The sequence below is a fragment of the Strigops habroptila genome, chromosome 5 (assembly GCF_004027225.2).
Source record: "Strigops habroptila isolate Jane chromosome 5, bStrHab1.2.pri, whole genome shotgun sequence".
In the NCBI taxonomy this organism is placed as follows: domain Eukaryota; kingdom Metazoa; phylum Chordata; class Aves; order Psittaciformes; family Psittacidae; genus Strigops; species Strigops habroptila.
In genome coordinates, this window is record NC_044281.2 from 38,010,654 (window position 1) to 38,032,269 (window position 21,616).

At 48.7% G+C, this 21,616-nt stretch overlaps 1 protein-coding gene across 1 annotated transcript; it reads left to right on the forward strand.

Moving 5' to 3' along the window:
• The first annotated feature begins 5,942 nt into the window (after positions 1-5,942).
• Positions 5,943-19,867, forward strand: LOC115608593 (microsomal triglyceride transfer protein-like). The gene is made up of 18 exons (XM_030487668.1): positions 5,943-6,060; positions 7,267-7,448; positions 7,656-7,799; positions 8,315-8,422; positions 9,022-9,138; positions 10,799-10,938; positions 11,231-11,384; positions 12,065-12,222; positions 12,774-12,939; positions 13,390-13,497; positions 13,621-13,833; positions 13,982-14,193; positions 14,820-14,917; positions 15,981-16,102; positions 16,540-16,764; positions 17,090-17,214; positions 17,472-17,642; positions 17,730-19,867. Exons 1-18 carry the CDS (start codon positions 5,994-5,996, stop codon positions 17,872-17,874), a joined length of 2,655 nt encoding a protein of 884 aa, XP_030343528.1. The 5' UTR covers positions 5,943-5,993; the 3' UTR covers positions 17,875-19,867.
• Positions 19,868-21,616: the final 1,749 nt, after the last annotated feature.

Consider the following 21,616-nt stretch of genomic DNA (forward strand, 5'->3'; position numbering starts at 1 on the left):
TGTGAGCTATCTTTCAAAGGGTGAGCCAACACCACAGCTGTATAAAAAAAGATAAATTCATAAAGAAAGTAGCTCCAAACCTTTCAAAGCTAAATATTTACTGCTGCTACCTGAGCATATTTTTTTCTACTTGATTTTGAATCTTGTTTGCTTTTTAAACAGGTAAAACTAGATTCTTCCCTGCCCTTGCTCACAGGACACACAATGGGCTGCTTTGCAGGAATATACATCATCTAATGAACAGTTTGTCTTGTAAAAAAAAAACAAAAAAAACCCAAACAAAAAAACCCCCCTCAACTTTGCACAGTATTACTCCTGTTATCTCATTGCATTGGTATGGTGAACTCTAAGGGGCAGAGTGAGACTTCAGCTGGCCTAACAAAAAAAATTATTGCACAACGAAGAGTCACAGGATACATCCTACCTACCTTAGAGACCTGTGCAAGAGGAGGCAGGAGGAAAAGGCAGACATTTTGGGAACAGTAACAGCTTGTTGGAGGATGCATGGCCCATACAGTGCAGGGGGATGAGCTAGGGTGACCCAGTACCAGTAGGGCCCTCACCAACAGGGTCTGTCCAGAAGTACCTGAGGCTGAGTCCTCACAAAAGGCTTCATCAGCACTCCCCAACACAGCAAGCACACAAAGCAGTTTCAGGCCCCATCCAAGAACAGCAGACACAGGACAAAGAGAGCAAGTTACCACTACTATCTCACAAAAACCCATGTACTCTGGAGGCTGAGTTTATACATGCTCCAGGGCCCATGGGTGTGGGTAGAGGTCCCAGGTGAGGCTCCTTAGGGCCATTAAGGCCCTCAGCTTTACACTGGACACACTTGGCCCTGTGGGTGGGTCTTCCTAGCCAGTATATCCCATACAACTCCAGGGCACCTGGACCATACCTGCTTCTCCCCATGGCTTTTGGCAGGAAGAGAGTCTGCACAGATTTATAAGCACAACAATTAGAAAAGCACTAAGGAAGCACCCATTGTGCACATCTGCATGACTCTAGAGAGAGCAATATGCATCCCTTTATCACGTACAAACTTGTAGTCTTTGAAGCCCTGAGAATCCCTTCCCTTTGGCACTAGAAACCTGCCTTCGTCACTCAAAGCTAATGCCTCCAGCAACATAAATGGAGGGGCTTGAGCCAAACCAAGAACCGGTTTGACGCAGCCTTTTCCCCCTTCAATCATGAGCCCAGTGCTGCCTCAGCACACAGCTGAACTGACACTCCAGAGAGTGGACCAGGATTTATTAGTAGCTGCAGGTGAATGACAAGGAGGACCACAGAGCATGGGAAAGCTGACACGGGGTAAGAGTGAAGGGACTTGAGCAGAATTTGGAAAGGGAGACCTCTGAAAATGAGGAGCAAAGCATGCCACAACATTTGGTGGAGGGCAAGCTGTCCTCCCCTTCCAGCAGCAAGTTTGTGGTAAGGAAAAGAGATTGGAGTGGCTGGCAGAGAGCTGGAGCTGAGGTGTCTGTGACAGACAGACAGGCAGACACCAGGATCTACTTTCACAAGCTTCTGGTCCCTAGTAGAAAAGATGAATGGCACCAAATGGGATGTATAGCCATTATAGGTTATTATAACACATCATCTGCTGTGTTTAGCAGAGCTGAAGAATTTCACCTCGTTGTTCCTGCATTGCTGAGTATCTTCCAGCTAAGCCGTCCTTCTGGCTTCTTGGTTACAGAGGGGTGGAGCATCCCATAGCTCCCTCTACAGCTTGCTCCATGGTGAATCATTCTCACTACAAAGGGGACCTGCTGAGGGATGTCCTGGCTAGCAACAGCTGCGGTGTCCCGCAGGAGAATGACCCTTCCGCTGTGCTGGAGGTGCAGCCTGCATTCTCTGCTCTTTGCCTTTGCTCTTTTCCACTGAGTCACCTTGTAAAGATTTACCCCTGAGGCCTGTTATGTACTCTTTGTTATCTCCCTCTTCTCCCTCTGGGCTATCTGCATATTTTATCAGTGGGGTTTTATCTACTTGCTTCCAGGTCTTTCCTAAAAACTCCCAAATAATAAGAGGCTGGAGTGGGTGTGCAACTAAAGATCACATGCAAAAAATGGGAAAGAACAGAGCCATTAGGCAGTCTTTCCTTCCAGCTTCCCGTCTGCCCCAGGGTGACCAAGAGCTGGAAACTCCCTAGCTAGACAACAGCTGTGCTGGAAAAACCCTCAGATGGTAGAATGGCCTCCCCAGTGCAGACCCCAGTAGAGTCTCCAAGCCTGGAGACTGGCCACCAGTACTGGTATTTCCCTGGGTAAGGAATGTGTGGGACTCATTACTTCCACTAGACATTTTTTATGAGAATCTACATGTGAAAGTCCCCTGGAAACACCCGCAGGTTGAGGTTTGCAGTCGATGGGCTTTAATGAAAGATGTAACAGTCCTCATTGCCTCCATCCTGCTTCCATCTAGGCAAGTTCAGCCTCTGGGCAGGCTGACTACATTTGCCAAAGTCCATCCTGATATTACACCTTGGTGACAAGGTCCTCGCATGTGCCTCTGACCCTGGGGCATGGTGACCTGGTTAGACTGACTGTACCTGCTCTGCTCTGCCCTGCCCTGACAATGGGTTTCAGAGCTGCCACATTGGGTCCTGCCACTGGCCTCTCCCATGGTGATTTGACAGCCAGCCACTAGGAGACATGAGGTCTGGGGACCAGCATGGGGGGATCAGCATCCCAATTCTACCCATAGGGCTTGTCACCATGTCATTTCCAAGGGAAGTAGCAGCACAGTGTCCAAACAAGAAAGTGAAATGAAGAAGACATATCCTTGACCATACTACATGAATTTATTAGAAGAGGATTTGCACTGGCAGGTTGCCCCTGGATTGAAACAGGAGATCACGTTTCCCTTGGGTGATAGTCAAGGGGCCGGAGAAGCACCTAAGTTTTCAGCAGCACTGTTTTTAAGACCATACATCTGGCCATAGGCTTGCAAAGTTTCACACGGTATCTTTCCAAGAGCATGACAGCTCCAGATGTGAAGAACGTTTAGCAAATTGGTCACCTTATAAGAACTGGTTAAATTTGAAGGAAGCGGAAATTAAAAGGGAAGGTTCAGAAAAGACGATCTTTTCTGATCTTTCCAGAATCACTTCCAAAATTCCACTGTTTTTAATGCAACAGTGGAAACGCACTCACTTCTGCTTCCTCTGCCCTCCTCTTAGTGAAAATAGCATCATTCTGGGGTTGTTGGAGACTCTAGCTGCCAACCTCCAGCCTGAGCCACAGGTGGTGGAGGCAGAGACCAGGGAGCACAGGGGATCTGACCTCCAGGGATTAGCAAAGGAGCACCGACCAGCCCAGCACGGACCTGCAGAGCAAGTCCAGTGAGCCAAGCAAGGGCCTGGGGAGACTGCTGCAGGGTCCCCATGCAGGGAGAAAGGACCAGCATGTGAGAGGAGATGCATCCAGGAATGCTGATTAGTCTTGCACAAGTATGGATTCAAAGCTCACTGACATTTATCCCATCATTGAGGCAGTACATGGATGAAAGCACAGGGTATGGATAACCATGCAGTAATGCTGGGCAACAGCACCTTTGTCTAGACCCACAGCCATGGTGTCCTATAGTCATTATGGAGTGGACAAATGCAGCAACTCTGAGCAATAGGCAAAGCTATCTGCCTTCTTTTTCGTGACCAACACCACAAATTTAAAACATCCGATTTCTTCTGCTTTGCAGTTTCACATATTCTCCCAGAGGCAGAAGCAAGAGCTGGATCTGGAGGAAGAGAAACCAGGTGAAAACTGGCACTGAAACTCACTGTTCATCCCAGCCTTCCCTCCCTCACTAACAAACCTGGGGGAGTTTTCTCTGCAGGCAGAGAAATTGTCACAGTGAATAGGAAAGCTGCACATCAGAAGGCAGGATTCATTTCAAAGTTACATATCAAAGTCTGAGCAAGGTATTAAATTTCCTACATAATTGATGGAGTTAAATAAATACCATCAGAGGGAGATTAATGTCACAGTAAGGCAGTGTCCAAGATAAGCGGCACATGGCATCCTCCAAAGATACATCTCTCTCTGCTGCCTTTGGAAGGCATCTGGGATGGTTGGTATAGTCTGGAGATGTGATTTAGGAACCTAGGGATAAAACCCATCCCCCGTGACTGTTCAGCTGCATGACTACTTTCTCTGCCTATTGCTATCTTGTCATGAGGATGAGATTATAACAGGAGATCACAAAATGACAGCAAGACACCTCCCATGCAGATTTCAAGGGGGAGCTCAGCATCTCATCCCCAGTAGCACAGGCAGTGGATAAACTGTCTTCCTTGGGACCACTAGAAAAATGCTGCTGAGGGACTATCACATGGTTTTGCCTCTGCAACTTCCCAGCAGGTAGCAATTGGCAGTCCAGAGCTGCCTATGAGAAAGCAGGTTGCAGCTTGTCCCCTTCCCATACACTGGTCCTGGGAGGACTCAGCACCCAAGTCTAAATAAGCAAACCTGCCGAAGTTCAGTTCCAGTTTGAGGCCACCTTTTCAGCAGGGTCTTCTTCACAAGCTATCTCTGTTTGCCTTTCCTCTTCAGGCAGTGTGTTTAGGCTACAAGCACTCTGCAACCTTATTTTCAGAACTTAAACCCTCAACAGCCACTTTGTTCTTTGAAATATTTCATTTTTCCCCACCCTTGCTAAAGGGCTAAAGCTTTCTGTGTTCAGCAGGACTCCCATCATCCCCAGTGTGCTTTGCTTTCTCAGTGCATCCCAGGAAGAGAAGCTGATGCAGGCAGAGCCTCACAACTAATGGTGTCACAGCCTGTGGATACATCTTGAACAGCCGACTCAAGGATACCCCTAATGGTCATCACTCAAAATGAAATGTTGAATGAAAAGCTGACAGACCAGCAAGAAAGACAATAATAATAAGAAAATACTTCAATCTACATATGGGATATTTGTCCATAAAGACCATCAGAGGACCAAGTGGAGACACCATGTATGGGAAACCTATAGCTGGGCTGTCCCCAGGCAGCTCACATCTGGATCTGCCCTGCTTTTCAGGTCGTATTAGTGGCCCAAAAATCCAGTAGTGACGCAGAGTTGGAGGATGTGCCCAAGAAAATGATGTAACACCAAACCCATTGGGTTTTGGTCCTACTGCAATATGCAGATTGCTTCCATAATGACATTACTGCCTCTCGGATCCATGTACAAGGAGGGTGCAATGTGCCCCACTCTCTCCCATTATTTTTGGCAAACAGACTTCACAGAACCCTAAGCCACATCACCACCTCATCTGGACTTTGGCCCTTTGCAGCCTGTAGTGTCTTTGGGAACTAATGAAACTGAGCACTCAAAGTTCCTGCACAGAAAAAAAGGCACGGTTAGTGGGCCAAGGGGTTAGCAGGCTATGTGGAGCACAACCAGCAAAACACCCACCTCCTAAGCCCTTTCCCACGCTCTTCTGGGGGGGATCACGAGGATGGATAACGGTGTTCATAGTCCAGCCCATCAGCGGGATCTCCCCATCCCCCTCCAGACTGGCCCTTTAAGTAATTTGAGCCTCCAGGCTGCAAATCCCAGTCTCTAACTAAAAGGATGGAAAAGCAGTTTCCCCCCTTCCCTTTCCAGGTCTTTTCTTTCAAAAGCAACCATTTCTTCCCCTTTCCCTTCTGGCAGGAAGAGATGGTTCACCAAGGAACGGAGCAGCTTTCTGAGCATCCCACTCCCATATCAAGGCAAATTGGCAATTTCTCCACCCCACAATTCTTCTGGCAGCTCTTTTTTGCAGCTTTCCTCCCCACCCGCCAGTCTTTGGCAACCCTTAGCTGATTTCCAAACCCTCCGTGGCTGCTGGGGGTTGGTGCAAAGGTTTAATTATTTGCTTTTCCTTGAGTGCATAAGGCGGGGATAGGGAGAAGGTGGGCCCCATCGGCTGACGCTGCAGATCTTGCCCACTTTTGTTGTATAGTCCCTCTCCCACCCGCCTTCCTTTCCCGTCTCCCGCCCAGCTCCCAGAGCCCACCATGAATCTGCAAGTAGGTTTGGGATACATTTGCCTGCTTTGCTTTTTCTTCGTGAGCATAGCTAAAGGTAAGAGACTTTGTGCTGCTTCGGGTCCAGCTGCTTCAGCTGCGTGGTTCCGAGTTACCGGCTGGGCTCAAACCACGACAGGACACAACAGGGTTCAAATGCCCCGAGAGGCAGGATGCTCATCCCAGTGCATAAAGAGCCTCCCAGGGCTCACCGTAATGCAACATCTCTCTAGTCTCCAGACAGGGAGGGAAGAGTTATAGCCAAAACTGCAAAAGGACTGAGCATTTCTCAAGGCAGGGAGATTTTTTGGGGCTGTGGAAGTCCTCCCTGGGGGGTGAGGAAAACTGTAGAGCTGGAGCTTTTTAACCTGTACACAGTGCAGAAATATAGAAACTCTTCAGCCTGACTCACAGAGCAAAGCCCCAGGGAGCGAGGTGGCTTTCCATCAATTCCTTTCATTTGTCATTACAGCAAAAATAGCAAAACCATAAAACATTTCAGAAGCCCAGCAAGTGCATCAGATTTGCAGGAGAACTTCAAGTGGCTTTAGAAAATAGATTAGACTGGTTATGTCACGGCAAAGGCAACCCTCTCCCCTACAGTCATATTTGTATATGAACAAGAGAAAGGACTCTAAATAATTCTAGATAGATAAGATTAAGGCAAGGAGTTCTGATCTAAAGCTGCCCTACCAAATTCATTTTGCCCTATCACAAAGTCAGTGGTTTAATTAAGAGTTAGCAGTTCTGTTGGGAAACACACAATATGAAGAATATGGCCTCTCTTCTGCCCAAAATAAAAATGCTAACTTTGCCCCAGTTAATGTACAATGCTGAAAAGACTCTTTGAGATATCCCTCTTGTCTGGGTAAGTTTCCTGCTCAGGAAACTTTACTTCAGGATCAAAGTGCATTTCCCTGGCACTTTCAAAAATTCCTGAAATCCACAAGCAGAGCCAACACTCTGGCCAGCTAAGGCAGGGCTGGAAACACAAACAGGAATCAGCTGCCACCCTAAGAACACCCAAATATCCAAATTGCAGGCACAAATAAATTCCCATTAAAACCTTCCCATGTTCTCCCTCAAACGTGTCAGTTACACCTACTGTTTGGTGTAAAAATGACACTTCCAGGAGGCAAAGTGATACAGGTTGCAAGCATCCCTGCAAGTCCAGGTCCTTTCTAGGAGGGAGGATGCTGACTGCAGCAAGTGGAAGGACTGATGTCTGCAACTTCGTACTTTCAGCATTTGCATCTTTCCTTAGGGGATTTGCAGCTGCTTTCTTTCCAGCCCAAGACCCTGTATCAGTACCGCTATACCCTGGATGTCCAGCTGGACCACACATCCACGCCGTCCCTGCGGGGAGCCTGGCTGCGGGCTGAGGCACTGGTCCAGCTGCATAGGCTCTGGAGGGACCAAGAAGGAGAAGAGCTGCTCCAGGTGCAGGTGTGTGAGTTGGTAAAGCCATTGCAAACAGGTACTCCTCCTGGGAGTAGTGATGCTGTCTTTCTTTAGCCCCTTCCCTCTCTATCCCAAGCCACCTGAAAAATGTCCTCTCTGACCAAGAGGCCATTTTACCGGCAGGTAAAACACATAGCAACTTTAGGGCAGACATGCTTGGTCACTGTTTTCTGCCATCTTCTGCCATCATAGGTCCACAACCTGAAAGCCCAACATGAGCCAGCAGAGGAAAGGAACCAGAATGGCACCAGAGGTCCCCCTGCAGAGATTGCACTGAGCCAGGAATCACAGGCAGAGCTCCAGCAGCCAGTGTTCATCTCTTGGAGCAGTGGGAAGGTCAGCTGCATACCTCCTGGGCTTGCTCATGTGCTCTGCAGAGCACTCCTGCCCACATCCCAGATTTTCCCAGCTACGGAGCCTATACAAACACCTTCTTCACCTCTGATTTCCTATCAGAACACAAGAAACCAGATGTGGCAAATGTAGGAATATACGGTCTCCCACGGGGTCCAGTATGACCCTAGGTGGAGCCCCTCCTCCAAAGGGGCTGCAGGCCCAACTAGAGATGCAGCTTCCCATGTTAAAAGGGCTTCAGTCCTAACCACAGGATATAACTCCTTTCTGACTTTCTCCTTTAAGGCTTTGGAAAAACAGGGAAAGGAGATTTTGTGGGCATGCACCCACAAAGGTCATGCTATTGAGGGATACAGTCCTCTGAGAAAAATCTTCAGGTATCTAGAGGGTGTTGCTTAGGCTGCAGGGGAGATGCCCTTCAGCAGGGAAAGCAGCAGAGAGTCTGCAGAGCCTCCAGAGCTGTCCCTGCAGCCAGACACCACATTTTGCCCTTCCAGGTCAAAGCCTTCTATGGGAATGAAGCAGAAAGTATCCTGATCTCGAACCTGAAGAGAGGCATTGTCAGTCTGCTCCAGCTACAGCCCCATACTGGCACTGCAGTGGAGGTAGGTACAGAGCTGGGGCCAGATCCTGCCCGAAAGCCAGGGACCATGTCACAGCAGGAGAGCCAGCCCCAAAGCACAGCCATCCCAGGTGCTTCAGCAGAGGAGGCAAAATTCAGCATAAACATCATGGGATTTGCTGCTCCAGCAAAATAAGTAGATGATTTTCAGGAATGGGCACACTTACAAAGTCATCATCTTTCCCCGGACTGTAGGAACAGTGGAGAATAAAACTCTGTAAGAATTTCTGCCAAGCAGGATTTGTTTTGCCTAGCCTAGCCAGCAAACAGCACGGAAATCCCTTCTGCCAGAGCTCAACTGATGCTGGAGTGACCTGTGAACAACATGAAATAACCTCAAAACCCAAAATATAGGCACAAAGATGCTGCTGGTGGTGTTAGCCTGCATTTTCAAAAGCAAATTTCCCACCCAGATGTACTTGGAGCTATCCACCACCCTCAAAATGGCCCATTTTCCAGCTTTTTGATTATTTTTCTAGTAATTAATTTGTCCTCTGTGTCTGTCCTCTACACAGATCATTATATTCAGGGTCAATCAAAGCAAATCACACTTACCCATGCCCACTTACATTTGTGTTTCAGAAGGATGTCTCTGGGAGCTGCCAAGTCACATACACCGTGTCCAACCATTCTATCACAAAGACGAAAGATCTCCTCAGCTGTACAAAGCCGAACTCTGGATTCACCTCCATAAACAAAGCAAGTCCATTGCTCTCGCGGTGGTGGGCTCAACTTATAGAAATACACTAGGGCTGGCCTGAAAATCTTCCTGCAAATGGGCTTTGAGTCCCGCTCCCAGCTGGCTTCAGCCTTTTGCACCAGTCTGAGATAGGACTCCAGCTCTTAGGCCCATACCCAGAGTAGGAGGTACCAACACACCTCAGGAAAAGCATATGGTTTCAAGATGGGTAGGATCAGAAAACACATTCTGCATCATCCCATCCTTGTTGTCACTCTCACCTGTCAGCTAATCCTTCTTGCGAAGGTGGAGATACAGAAACGCTTTCTGGACCTCAGACTCATTGGATTGGTAATTAGGTTGATAGGGGACAGGGCCAAAGACCACTGCTTGTTTCATTTAAAGCAGTAGCCCTTGTTCAGCTATGACATAAATAGGTGAAACTCTGTGGGTCTTAATGCCATTATATCTGCTGTGACAAAAATCAATGGGTCTTTTAAAATATATAAATTCTACGGAATTCAGTATAAAAATGGACATCACTGCACAGAGAGCCCATGAGTTTTGGCAGGGGTCTCAACACCTGGCAGTTAAACTCTGAGTGTTCATATAATAAAAGCTTTCTGGGGTATGAATCATGGCAAATTTACTCAAGAAAATAACAAACCCTGCATAGCATTTTTGGCAACAATGTTTTCGCACAAGCCTGCTCTCTGGATTGAGGCAGCTCTCTGGACCTTGCCTGTACCTGTAGCTGTGACAGCAAAATAATGACGCTGCCCAGTTCTGTAAAAGGCAAAGCTTATGGATAAAAAACCTCTATTAGAATAGTGATGTTATTACTGCTAATTTGCCATTTGCTGTCAAAACGCACTCTTGCACATGGTTCAGCTCTTCCCTTCCCCAAGGCCTGCCATGTGCAAGCCCAGCTGCTCTGATAACATCGCCCAGCATGACCCACGCTCCCCTCACCACAGCTGGTTGACGAAGCAGAGGTGAAGTCCAGCAAGTGCGTAAGTTCTTTTGGAAAGAAAAAGTCCAGAGAGCTTCCCCAAGGTCACCACACAGCACAGCGAGGAAGCCGAGCATTTTTTGGCGTGAGCTCCATGGAAATTGCCGTTGCTGAGCTTTCTCTTTCACTTGGAGGATGTACTTGCTGACGCTCGTCAGGATGAGGCAGGTTTTGGCATTGAAGGCCATACCTCTTCCCACGCTGTGCAGCTGTGTTGGGGCAGCTATGGAGCTAGTACTGGTGAATAGTCCTGAAGTAAGGGCAGTGCTTTGGGAGGCATTTATTTCCTGTTTACAGTCTCCATGCATCACGCAAGCCAGGCAGGAGCATCCCCTGCTCTTCCTGCTGCCCTTTTCTTCTGTGGCTGAGCCATGGAGACACCACCTTGTAATGAAAAAGTAAGTCCGCATGGTGTCACCAGTCTGTCACCCCCACCGGCCGTGGACAAAAGTATCCCCTCACTGTGGTCCTCACCTGGTGCTGCCTTCTCTCACATCTAGGAAGAGGTTAGGATCTCCTGGATTTTCCTTCCTACACTTTGCAAGCAAATCAGTTGACTTTGTGGACTGGAAAACTCTTTTGCTGCTAATAGAGAGGAAAGGAGTCTCCTGGGGAGAGGGGAAAAGAGAAAAGGTTGCATTTTTAATCCTTGCCTTTCTTTTTTCAAGATTTTTGGGCTCAAGTGGCAGCCCACCAGCAGAAGCCAGTACATGGTAAAAGACAACTTCCTCCTGTCAGTGCTGGCAGAGGAAAGCCACGTGGTGTCTCCAGCCCTGAAGTCCACCACTGCCATCAAAATCACTTCAAGGTGAGTGATGTCCCTGTGCCACTGCCCAAATTGGGCAGCCTGGCATGGGATGAAGGTGCATCTGTTGGATGTGTTCAGTGCTCTCCTGCCAGCTCAGATGGCACAGCCTGGTGCAGGTAGCAAGGAGGACATAGTGCAGCAGCTGGGCATGGCAGAGGGAACACCAGCAACCTTTCGACAGCTTGCCCCCACATCTCCTCCTTCTCCAAACCTGCATGAATCCAACCAGCCTCTGAGCCACAGAGGCTGTAAATGATGAAGCACTTCCAAATGGCTTCTTCTCCCTCCACAGACAGCAGCTCCAGCTAGCATCTCCTCCAATACCTGGCCCAGCAGAGGTGGCTGCACGAAGCCTTGAGGATGCGCTGGCTGTCATGAAGGGACGGCACCAGCCCCTGGGCAGGGCCAGCCTGCCCTTCAGGAGGCCCTGCATCCACTGCCCTTCGGTCAGTGATTCTACCAATCCCCAAAACTCACCACATGCTCTCCCCCAAGCTGGGCACTTGGGCAGGCAGACAGAAGGCTGTAGGATTTGGGGTTAAGCCACAGTGGTGCATTTGGAGGGGCTGGTTACTGCTGTCAAGGCAGCATGTGGCCCCAGGAGTGCTGTAGAGCAGCAGCCTGGCCTGTTACCTGTCCTAAATAGTGTCTAATGTCACTACCCATGGTGGAAGGACTCCCCGACACAGATGCATTTCTGTGGTGGGGGAAGTAACCTGATGCACAGCTGGCACATACAGCTGGGTTAAATACATTACAGATCTGAGGTCAGGAAACATTTCCACTGCAGGTTAGGCTGGCAAGGACAAACAAGGGGGGGTTTTTTGTGTCCTCAAGTCCTCCAGGCTTTTCACCTGGGAAATCTGGAAATGCAACAACTTTAAGGCACCAGGGCTGCTCCCAGTTTCTCCTGCTCTTCTCCTGACACATACCACAAACTGGGAAATTCAGGCTTCAGCACAAGTTCTCAGCGGTGAGGGTGGGAGGCTGCAGTAGAGGCCTGCAGGCAACTGCATGACCCACATGGGCCCCTCCCACTCCTAAATATTTCCAGAGTATAAACATTATCCCATTATAATGGGGGTAGAAGAAGCTAAATCTCACCTTGCAAACCTCATCTTTGCAGCTGAGAGCCTACCTGAAGGCTTTTGACAGCCAGAGGGTCAAAATGGACACCTCAAAGGCGGCGACAACCTGGCAGTTCCAGAGGTTCATCCAGATGCTGCGCAGTGCCAAGAAGAGAGATGTTCTGCAGCTGCTGAGGAGAGCACCCGAGGAGATGCTGTGAGAATCCCAGGAGCTATCTTGCCAAAACTGATTTCTGTGCATGCAGAGCCAGGCACATAGGGTCATTCCTGACCAACTAGGGTCATTTGGTGCTGGTCCATACACCACACCTGGTCCAGGCAGCCGTCTTGAGTAGCGTGAATGTACTCTGTTTTTTCTTAATGTCTGTTCTGTACAAACACTGCATGGCTTTATTTTTTTTGCTGGCTTTGAAGCAGAGTGAATACTCCAGCAAGGCTTTCTGCAAATATCATTGGAGGTCTGTTCTTTACATACCACCCAGCCATGGCCACAGCACCCATCCCTTGTCAGTGTAGGCGCTGAGGCCAGGCTCCTCTCTGCAGTGGAATACATCAACCTGTGCAAGTTCAGAGCCAGAGCCAACCTTCTAGGCTTTTTTAACCTGCAAACTGAAGCTCCTGAAAGTTAAAGCAAGAGGAAAGCAAGGAGAAGAGAAAGGGGGATGAGGAGCTGCACAGGGTACCTTGTTTCTTCTCCAGCTCTTTTGGTGGGTCATGCCACTGATTATTTCCCTCTTCTTGCTCCAGCCCCTTCGTTGTGGAGGCAGCGGTGGCTGCACAGTCAGAGGCATCCTTGGCAGCTCTCTCAGACTTTCTGGATTTCAGCAAGAAGCCCAAATCCCTATTGGAAAAGTTTCTCTACGCGGCAGCTTTCTCTCCCCAGCCTTCAGGACAGCTTCTCCGCCTAGTGTTAGTAAGTATGGACACTTTTCTCCCTGCCTGTGGGTCCTGAGTCCGAAGTGGATCCTCACCCATTTCAGGCAGGAGGGAGCAGCAAGCATGTTTTCCTGAAGAGGGAAAATATTTTCTTCGGAAATATATATTTCCTGCTTATGGGATTATTTTATGTGCTTTTAATGGGACACTGGCAATGGGAGTAGATGCTCCTTGGAGGAAAAGCATTCAGCAGAAAGTGCCTTATATCAGTACATTTCAGATAATAAAAGCTTAATTAAAAACCACTATGAAAAAATCAGTATTTTATCCAATTAAACCATGCATTGCCTCCTTCAAGGCAGGTAAGAACTAGTTTTTCCTTTTTAGGTAAATGCTTTGAGATAAGAGGTAAAACATGTTCTTTCTCTCTCTTTTTATCCATTCTTTCTTTTTTCCTGCTTCGTGTTACCCTTTTCTGGATACCCAGAACAAGCTGGATGGGAAGCAGCTGGCCCCTGAGGTCCAGGAGACAGGGATACTTGCCATGGGCTCTCTGGTCGGCAAGCTGTGCCAGCAGAAGCTGTGTAGGCTGCAGGTGGGTCATCCCATGCTTGGCTTTCTCAGATGTTCCCCCCCCCCTCCTCTGGGGGTTCGCAGAACATGTCCTGTCCCTCACCTCACTCTCCTTCTTTTCTGCTCTCCTGGAAACCCTGAGCAGGAGGTGGAGCGTGGGGTGGAAACCATCCTCAGGAGCCTAAGAGATGCTAAGGAGGAGTCAGAGGTGGTCATTTACCTGCTGGCCCTGGGGAATGCAGCGCTCCCCGAAACGATCCCCACCCTGCTGGACCATGCTGAGGAGGGCCCCGCCATGGTTGCCACTGCGGCTATCTCTGCCCTGCGGCGATTCCCCACTCAGCACATCTCCAGCAAGGTACAAAACAAAGCTGCCAAGGCTTGGTGTCCCTCTTCCCATTCAAAGCCTAGCCATCAGGGGCGCAAAATGGAGCACATTACCACTTGGCACTTGCACGTTACCCTACCACCCTACCACCACCATTTTAATTGCCCTCTCTCATCAGGTGAAACAAGCAATGAGGAGGATTTTCCACAAGAGGAAGAGCTATGAAAAAACATGCCGCCTGGCCGCTGCAGAAATCCTCCTAGATAAGGAGCCCTTACCCATGGATGTCATCAACATCCTGCTGGCTACCAATGAGTTGGAGACAGAGATGGCAACATTTCTGCTGCTGAAGGTCCAGAATAGCCTGTATGCTCACCACCACCCAGCAAGGTGGGTCGGGAGGGGAAGGCTGCATTTTTCCTCCTAGCTCTACATCACTGTGTTTTTCTCCTCCTCCACACTCCAGCTGTGGCTTTTGAACCAGCAAGCCTTTAAAGCATGCTAGCATCACTTCTTAAAGCTGGCATTGATGCTGCCTGGAAATTCCCGCTGCTATAGGAAGAAAAGAGGAGGGCTGCTGATGCAGGCTCCACACAGCCAGCCGAAACACAGTGTCCCTCCTTGTCCTGCCCCATGGCAGCGGGACCCAGGCTAGTGGTTTCAGCAGAGTCCTTGGAGACCAAAACTGTCTCGCAGGGCAGTGCACAATTTGTAACTGCATTAATCTTCCTATCTGCACAAAACAAACCGAGCACCAATGTTTTTCAGAGCTAAGCAAAAGCTGTACAAAAATATCTGACTGGTTTATCCTAATAAGCTAGACGAGAGGGAAGTTTCAGGGGACCCCATGTCTGCTCGTTTCTATTTTTTGCTCACACTTCCCTGGGCAGTCAGCAACCAACAGAAATACTTCAGAAATTTGTATTTCTTTCTTTGTACAGCCTTCTGTAATGAGCACTGACATTTTCCCTTCCTTCCCTCCCAGTGCTGACATACCCTTTCCCTCTTGCTTCCAGGAAGATAATGAAAGACATCATGAGAGACCCACAGATAAATAATTACAACTTCTTCTCAAAAGCCGGCATCTCCTCTTCTTTCTCAGGACCTCTGACAGGTGACACCACAGAGGACAATGATCCCATTGTCCCCTCAAATGGCTAAAGTAGGGGTTGGTAGTGAAAGGCAGCTTTCAGAAGAGGCCTCAGCTTTTTAGAAGTGCCCCAAAATCTCAGCGTGAGGTTTCTGAGCATGTCCCCCAGCAGTAGCTGAGGCTGGCTGGTTGTCATCACCTGAGATATATATACACCTTCCACTGACACCCCTACAGCAGGAGGGCTGGGCTGTGCCACATACTTTTCCCAAATCCTGCTAATTTGAGAGCGGTACTTCAGCTGGAGTTGAAGCCAATGACAGATTGTAGGTGGGAGTTTTTGTGCTTTTCCTGATAAGTCAAGATATTCAGCTTCATTCCTCAGCTCCATAGGTATTTTTAATAAGCTCTTCAAAGAGAAGAATCCTCGTACTGAGATAAAAATCATCAAACTTCAGAGAGACTGCAACAATCAATGCTTGCTAAATATCTGCTTAAATCTTCACCCCTCAGCTCTCATTTCTGCCCCTCTTAAAATTAGCTCAGCCTAGCCTCATAGGGAGTAGGTGGGGGCAAAATAGCAAAGAACTAGAAGAAAATATTGCAATGTTAAATCCTTTGATTATTGCAAGAATGAAAGGAGATGGTGCCGAGAAGCTTTCCCCTCTGGATCATTTAGCTTTATCAGCTATTTAATGGCTAACATAAGAGATCTGTGCAGCTCAGTCACCCTGACCAGCCCATACAATCTATTGAGAAGGTTTACAAATTACCAAGGAGCTCTTGGGATCCTGCTTTTAGATGTACCCAGTGACCTCCCCATTCCTGCAATCAATCTTGGCGAGATCTTTTAAGACACTGCCCCATCCTGCTGAGCACTGACTTGCTGGCACTGGGCAAAAGGGCCGTGCTTACGGGGATCTTAGCCTTCCACATCCCATCAACAGGCTCTGTATTTTCTTGCCACCTTTATCCCCTGCTGCTGCTCTCAGAGCATTTATGGTTCACCACCATTCAGTGACTCCTTCATAGAGAGATGTGCCAGGCACTGCCCAGGGGTGCTTATGGACATCTCTCTGCCTTTCAGTCACTCAGGACCTGATTTCCACCTTTGGGCTGGACCTGCTGTTTTTGGAGGGTGGATTCCTGAGGAAGAGTGTCTCTGACTTCTCGCTGCTCAGCCATGGACAGCAGCTTCATGCAGCTCAGGTGCGCTGCATGGAGAGTGGCTGGGGGCCACATATGTGGTGGGGGGTTACAGCACCAATCCAGTGGTGCCACTGCTCCATTTGCTTCCCCCCATAACCTCCTCATGGTGCTTGATGTCACCCCTGCACTCAGTGTGCCCTGTATCAGAAATACATGAATTTGTACCCCCTATCATTGGTGTGAAGCCAGACAGACCTGCTCTGGAGAAGGAAGACCTCCACTCCCCCAAAACACAGTGGGTATGACACCACTGCTGCACAGTGCTCAGGGATAGTTTGGATGCCCCATCCAACCCACTTCACCACTGTCTTCCTGCTTCAAGGGGTGCCTACTCTAGGGCTGGATAAGTATAGCAACTCAAATAGAATTGCAGGGCAAAAAATAGACTCTCCAGCTTTGCTCCGTACAGCTTTCACCTCTCTGCTTCTGTATTTTAGGTCGCTATTGAAGCACAAGGGATGGAGTCAATGCTGGGAGAAAACTTGGAAGGGGAAGAGGAGCCAGAACTCATGGCCGGGATGTCTGCCATCTTCTTTGATGTTCAGTTGCGTCCGATCATCTTCTTCCAGGGATATACAGACTTAATGGCCAAGGTCCTGTTAAGCAGTGCAGAACCCACAAGCATGGTCAAAGGGAACCTCCTGCTGATGGACCATCACCAGGTACTGGGTGGGGGCAGAGGTGTGTGGCCTGCCTTCACACCAGATCCTAGCGAATCCCATAGCACAAGCCAGTGGATTTTAGTTTTATGTTACTGCAGACACAGGTCTAAGAGCGAGGTGGTGCCACCAGATGTCTCTTGGGACTGGTAGAAGAGCAGGATAGCTGTTTCTGCCATGGAACATACATGGCTTCAGCTCCTTCCTTGCAAGCCCAGCTGTGGGGTTGGGATTAGCAGTCCCAGCAGCCACAAGTTGTTACCATTATCAGCTGCTCAGCCAAGAGCAGTTCCCGGTCACAGCAAGGTCTGTCTTCTCCATCTTCCAGATCATTCCTCTGCAGTCTGGCTTCCAAGTGGCCATCAAACTCCAGGGCGGGCTGGGGCTTGACATTGCAGCTGACATGGATGTGAGCATTTGGGAGCAGGAACTGAAAACCAACATCAATGCAAGGTCAGCGGGTGGGAAACTGCTTGGCTCTGGGGATGCAGGGTACCCAGGGGGCCCAGCACAAGGAGTGCTCCACCTTGGGCTGGCTTTCCACAGCTCCTTGCTCTTCTCCTTGGTCCAGTCTTTCCTGGTGGACATGTTAGGTAGGGGTCTGGTGGGCACTGGGTTCACACTCCTTTTCCATGGCCAGACCTACGATGCTTATGGGGTCGTTTGATGCAATTGCTCAGTGACCAGACCCATGTGCTTCTCTCTCACAGGGGAAGCCTCACCATTGATTTCCAGGCGGAACTAGATACCCCTTTCCTCCAAGCCACCCTGAGAAGCCAGACAGAGGTGGAGACCTCAGTCCAATTTGACACCATGATGAGGTTTTCCGGCAGCCCAGTGCTCATGTGCCTGCAGCTGAGAGAGGAGCAGGTCCCGTACAGGTAGTCTCTGGATATGGCCAGATACTGTAAAACATTGTGATGTGCTTGAGATGAGTGAAGACATCTTGCTGTTTCTTCATCCCACAGAGAAATCTTCACAGTTTCCAAGTCTGCTGGGAGCCAGAGCAGCACCACTCGAAAAGGCAGGAAGGGCACCATGCCTGGGAAAGAGTTTGCCTTACACCAAGCCAACTCCAAGGTCTGCAACCTCTTGCTGACAGCAGAAGAATAGCAGGGTTGGAGCACTTTGAGACTGGATAACTGCCCCCTCTCCTGTCACACACCCCAGTTCCCTGTGAAACCAAAAAGAGCTGTTAAGGGCTCTGCCCAACTCCTCCACAACAATTTTTTTAATCAGAAAAACGCTGCACTAAGGGCATCATAAGACATCGCAAGAGGAACCGGAACTGCTCCAGGGCAGCCAGAGGCAGCCCTTGCTTGGTGCGGGAGGAGCCAAACCTGCCTCCCCACCCCAAAGGCTAAGATTTCCCTTGCCTGAACCTTTCCTCTTGATGGGGGAAGTCTTGCTTGAAGCAAGACAGGTCCTTGTGAAAAACAGCAAATGAATGTTTTTTCTTTTGGAAGTGAATGAGTTTCTCAGAGCCCAAGAAACCCTTCTACAAGCCCATACCCAAAAATGCCATGTTTTCTCCCCATTTATCAAAGCAAGAAGGAGGGAGCACATCTGCAGCCAACAGGGAGAAGGTTCCCCACAAGGAGAGTGAACGACCCTCTTTTAATGCAGTTTTGCAGTTGCTGAATTGCCCAGGAACACGGAAAAAATACTTCTAGAGAAGCTGTGGGGTTCTAATGTTTTATTTTACCTTTTTTTTTTTTTTTTTTTTTAAATGCAGCCCCAGAATAATCTTCAGGGAGAAAGGCAGATAAGCAACACAAATTCTCCATAGCCTATTGCCAATCAGTCTGTGTTCTTCCTGGATTAATTGAAGGTGTTTACATTTATTTTCATATGAAGGCAACTCAGATGCCCTCACAGGTTGGGGCCATCCTCTCATTCCTGGGGGGAATTTGCACTCTGTTGCCAGGGATGTGGCTGATGCCACATCAGGCAGCAAAGGTGATGCCTGTGGGAGAACAGCTTGTGCTTCAGTGAGGGTCAGATTTCTACTCGGCGCAAAAAAAAAAAAAGAGCAAGGTAGAGGAATGCAGCCCAAAGAGCTTTCCCCAAAACTGGGGAAATGAAGGCAAAGTTAAAACAGAGCAGGGGAGAGTGTAGCAAATTGCAAGAGGCCCTTCTAAAGAGCATGGACCAGCATTCTCAATCCTCGTCTCGAAACAGGGAAAATTGTCTTGAAGATGGAGCTTAAAAAGTTGGAAAAATACTGAAGACCCACAAGCTGCTGAGGGAGGGAGGCTGGAAAGACATAGGGGGACTCAAGTAGGGACTGGCTGAAGGAAAATGGGAAGAGACATTGGTGTCTCCAAGGCATTAATGCATCTCATTGCAGCTCTGCATACACCCTTGTGATGCAGACCCTCAGTGACTGTTTCCTGATCTAGTGTTGACACTTGAATTTTTCCACATGTTTTTCCCCCTCCAAGACAGGCAGGGCATAAACCATGGCATAAGCTGGCCAGGTGCTTGGCAAGTTCTCTGTCCTTTTGGTTTTGTTTTTTTAACGAGTTATTGGTGGCTCAGTCCATCCTACAGGGCAAATACAAATGTTGCTTGCCATGAAGGGTAAGAGATTAGGTTTGACTGACATGATCCTTTCTGGATTTGAGAATCTATCACAGAGAGCTTGGACAAACATTACAAAGACATTACTTCAGGTAAACATCCTTCACAGGTAGACATTATTCAAACCAAACAGGAAAAGTTTAGTGGGGTCATGCCTCCATCCCATCCCATCCCTTCCCTTCCTCCCCTTTATAGGAGCCAGCACATACTAGATGTGCCTTTTGCTGGTGCATGCAAATTCAAAACCCATCTATTGAGAGGTGGCTTCTGCCTGGAGCCTCTTGTCTTCCTTTTTGATCCAAAGTTTACATATTAATGGAGAAGCCTCTGGTCTCTCTTATCACCTGAACAGCAGTTCCCCTTCTCTTCTAATCGAGGCAGCAGATGGAGATAAGATTGCCTTAACCCTACATGCAGGAAGGCAGTGTTCCTGCAACAAAGAGACACAGCAGCTTCTCTTTTCTGCTGATATTTGGGCTCTTTTGGTGACCATTTGTGAAAATTACAATTAGCTTCAAGTAAATATTGTTCTTCTGTTTTGCATTCTTCTCTCAAGTTGGATTGCTATCAGCCGCAACCACCGAACATCTCTCCAGCACTGGAGCAAGGCTCACAAGGAAAAAGCAGTATTCTTTTATTCCTTCCCGATAAGAATATGCCTTTTAAATATTTTTAGCCCTTTTCTTAATTATAAAATGTACTTTTTAGGGAAAAAAAAAAAAAGAGGCATTGAGCTTTTTTTTTATTATTTTGTTAGCATGAGCCTGACAACATAGCACTTAATCTCGGGGGGGGGGGGGGGGTGGCGCAAATTTGTCTGGTTTTCCATCTGAAGACACTAATTACAAGTGCTTTGGTTATGTACAGAAATAAATGGCATGTATTTTTATGTTTCCTCTGTTTCACTCTTAGCTTTTCTGGACACACAACTGGAAAGAACAGAGAGGCAGAGAGCAGCTCCTGTAGCACAGGCACTTCAGCAAGAACAGCATGGCCAAAGCTTCCCAGGGATCTGCTTTTTAGGTCCATATTTAGGGTGCCCCAGGGATGCGTAGCTAAACGTCACATCAGGGCTTCAAGACAGTGACACGAGGGCTACCTCTGCTCCTAGAAACCCCCAGAGCACCATCAGGGATGCTCTGCAAGAGGGTTCCCATGGGGCCAAAGATGCTGCCTTTATCGTCTGTGCCAACTTCTGCAAAGGTACTGGAGGCCATCTGAGACTTTGCTTAAAATCAAGGCTTCCACTGCACCAAGGCTCTGCTGATCACAGAGCAGTCTCACTCAGAGCAGGCCTCAAGGACATGGAGAGTAATTGCCCTGGTATTTGCCCTCTGGTCCAAGCAGGAGGATCCTTTGTATATCCATGGGAGGAGGGAGCCACATTGCCCTACTTGCATTGCTCAGCTTTGCCAAGCTGCTGGTAGCAGCTCCGAGTCCCACTTACTCCCCATCTTTACCCTTTCACCAGGAGCATCCTATTATTTCCCCTTTCTCTTATCTCACAGTCAGGGTTTGGGCTGACTCAGACTATGTTTTACACTCAGATGAATTGCTATAACCTCTGCTGGCATGCACCACCCCACCCCTGTGACCACCTATGCACCTGCACAAGCCTTAATCCCCATCCAAAACCACGCTGCTCTACCAGGTGTCTGGGGGGACTATTTCAACCCAAAACCTCTCAGCCTCAGCATTTGCTTCTTAGCCAAAGCCAGGAGGAACCCACCTGACATTTAGGAACTTTTCCATTGCTCTCTTCCCTAACTTAATTACAGATTATTTGACAAGAACAATGAGAGAATTAACTGCTCAAATTCTACCTTTGCATGGGTTACAGGCTTTGCATTTGGCAGTGCTGTTTGCTTGGGAGCCAGCGTCCTTTCCAGGAGGTCCTACACTGAGCTGCTCAATCGGAAATGATGGGCCCCCAAAGGGTCCTTGCATCCAGGAGCAAGGGACACAGGGTAATTGGGGAGGGTTGGGGTGCCAGATCTTACTCCTAGTGGGAGTAAGATGTCCCACATGACAACAAGCACCCAGCTCTCAGGGATTTTGCAGGGGGTTAGAGGCAGCGCAGCCCAAGGCCAGCACCTGGGAGCAGGGTTCCTACCTGCCTCTCCAAAAGTGGCTTTGCATGTGGAGCTGCAGATCAGCAGTGACCTCCAGTGGCTGCAGCCAAGCCTGGTGGAGGCGTCAGGCCAAAGTCGTTCTGCTGCAGCAATGCAGGTGCTGGGCACACAGCGCTCTGCATCCAGAGGTGTCCTGCAAC

Excerpts from the sequence above, each read along its gene's own strand:
- LOC115608593 (XM_030487668.1), top strand. The coding sequence starts at position 5,994 with ATGAATCTGCAAGTAGGTTTGGGATACATTTGCCTGCTTTGCTTTTTC. Across the intron at positions 6,061-7,266 it reads CTTCGTGAGCATAGCTAAAG|GGGATTTGCAGCTGCTTTCT; the intron begins GTAAGAGACTTT and ends ATCTTTCCTTAG. Across the intron at positions 13,498-13,620 it reads AGAAGCTGTGTAGGCTGCAG|GAGGTGGAGCGTGGGGTGGA; the intron begins GTGGGTCATCCC and ends AACCCTGAGCAG.